This window comes from Anomaloglossus baeobatrachus, chromosome 2 (genome assembly GCF_048569485.1).
Source record: "Anomaloglossus baeobatrachus isolate aAnoBae1 chromosome 2, aAnoBae1.hap1, whole genome shotgun sequence".
Classification (NCBI taxonomy): domain Eukaryota; kingdom Metazoa; phylum Chordata; class Amphibia; order Anura; family Aromobatidae; genus Anomaloglossus; species Anomaloglossus baeobatrachus.
The window spans coordinates 247,492,724-247,495,026 of NC_134354.1; the positions used below are offsets into that span (position 1 = coordinate 247,492,724).

At 33.1% G+C, this 2,303-nt stretch overlaps 1 protein-coding gene across 1 annotated transcript; it reads left to right on the forward strand.

Moving 5' to 3' along the window:
* The first annotated feature begins 1,075 nt into the window (after nucleotides 1–1,075).
* LOC142289223 (olfactory receptor class A-like protein 1) lies at nucleotides 1,076–2,044 on the forward strand. The gene has a single exon (XM_075333580.1). It carries the CDS (start codon nucleotides 1,076–1,078, stop codon nucleotides 2,042–2,044), a length of 969 nt encoding a protein of 322 aa, XP_075189695.1.
* Nucleotides 2,045–2,303: the final 259 nt, after the last annotated feature.

Genomic DNA, 2,303 nt, shown 5'->3' on the forward strand with positions numbered 1-2,303 from the left:
AGTACCCGCCCATAATCTCATAGAATGCAGCCCAGGAGCTGCAGAAGGTGATATTTGTGGTTTAATAGGGAAAAATCTGGTGACAGGTTCCCTTTAAGTGGATGGAAAGAAAAAAGCTATAGCTCTTAAAAGACAGAAAGGAAAAACCGAAAAGGAAAAAAATGAAAAATAGCTCTGTAATGAAGGGGTTTACTTCCAGGCAAAACTAGTGTAATTTGCTAATTAAAGTTGTTTTGTAATATATTTATAATGTAACATCTTTCATGTATTCATTTTTTAAATATTCCCATAGACTACTTTTAACGTTATGCAATGTTTTGGTGCTGACTTCTAAAGTGAGAAGCCAGAGAAGGCCATTGCCTAGTTTAGTGCAGCCCGCAGACCTTGCTTGGTTGGTGAAGTGGATAGACAAAATATTCCTAATACTGTGTAAAAGAAAAATTATTATAATGCACTAAATTGCGCAATTTTTTTTAAAGATGGATGTAAACTTTCAACTATTATGTCCCTCGCTTTTTAGGCTGTAACTTTTTGTAATTGTGAATAAAGTTTATGTCTTTGGTTTCAGCATCAACAGAAAACACAATAATGACCCATGCAACTATAATGTAAGGAATTGTAAGTTGCATTCACATGTATGAGATTTAATTAATCTCCAGTGACCTGACATTTTTCAAGCCAGGGGCTTATAAATACAAGGCAGCTTCACCATTTCTACATTCCAACAGCTTCATCTTTACTGAGGTTCATCTACTATATTTCTGTAGATTCTTTTCTCTAGGAATTGAATTTCTCCCATGTTATCAATATTAGATTAAGAATTAAAAATCTTAATTCATATTTACAGGTGTATATGTATTTATACAGTATATTATACTATATTTTATACTATGCTATAAAATACTATATATATATATATATTTATATTTACTATATATTATATTTATGTATGTATATATTTATTGTCATGTGAAATGCATTTTTTATCCATTTGTTATATTATCATGAAAATCTATAATATATGAATGTTAATATTTCTGGTTTCCTAGGTTGCAAGCATAATTTTTCACATACAATGAACCTTTATCTTCTCTTTAAAGCGATTGGATTTTCCCTGCTTGTGATCATTGGGATTCCAGGAAATATATTTATTCTTTTACAATTTACCTCAATCAAAATCATTGAGAAGAAGCTTCTTCCAACCAACACAATTCTGACCATGTTGGCCACAGCCAATCTTCTAGTTATCTTCTCTCGAATCATTCCACAGGCTCTGAACGCGATAGGTATAGAGAATTTACTAGACGACGTTGAATGTAAACTTGTCATTTTTACTTACAGAGTAGGTAGGGCTATGTCTATTTGTGTCACCAGTATACTAAGCTGCCACCAATGCATTCTGATTGCCCCTTCTACTAAATTGTGGACTTTCCTAAAACAGAAGGTTTCACAAAATGCCTTGACTATCATCATTATTTTCTGTTTTATCAACCTCTCAATGTATTCCTACAGTTTCATTAATGCACACGCCAGGAGAAATATGACATCTTCTTCACCATACACTCTTCACTTGATATACTGTGATTCTGATTTTCAAACCTACACTTCATACATTGTCAATGGAATTTTTTATACTATTCGGGACTTTATGTTTGTGGGACTGATGGTGATTGCAAGCGTTTACATAGTGTACATGTTGATTTGGCATGAGAGAACTGTGAAAGGAATCAGGAGTTCAGACAGAGGTCAAAAAAGATCTGCCGAGTACAAAGCTTCAAGGGCGGTCATTTTATTGGTGGCACTTTACGTGCTACTGTTTGGACTAGATAATGCAATGTGGATTTATACATTAACATTGACTAATGCAAGCCCTGACATGAATGACATACGAATTTTTTTAGCATCCTCTTATGCAACCTTAAGCTCCATAGTCATTATTATAACCAACCCCAAGCTTAAACACAGTTTGAAATATTCCTTTAGAAAAAGGTCTATTGCCAAAGAGTCAGGAAATAATGAACTTGTGTTCTCTGTAACTAAGTAGCTCTGGAAACAAAAGTAAACTTTGATATTACAAAAAGTATTCTTTTATTATGTTCTTTTGAGGTGTGGGGAAATCACTGTTGGTAAGTTTTTCAGTTGTTTTTCTTCTTTAGAGGTTATATCATCTCAGATTTTGCGTTGATCAACTTCTATATATGTACAATATATACTCTATGACCTGACTTTTTTGTATTGTAGTATACAGTACGCATGCGCTATACTTTAAGAGAAGTCTTTACTCCATTATGCTAAATGTTCCA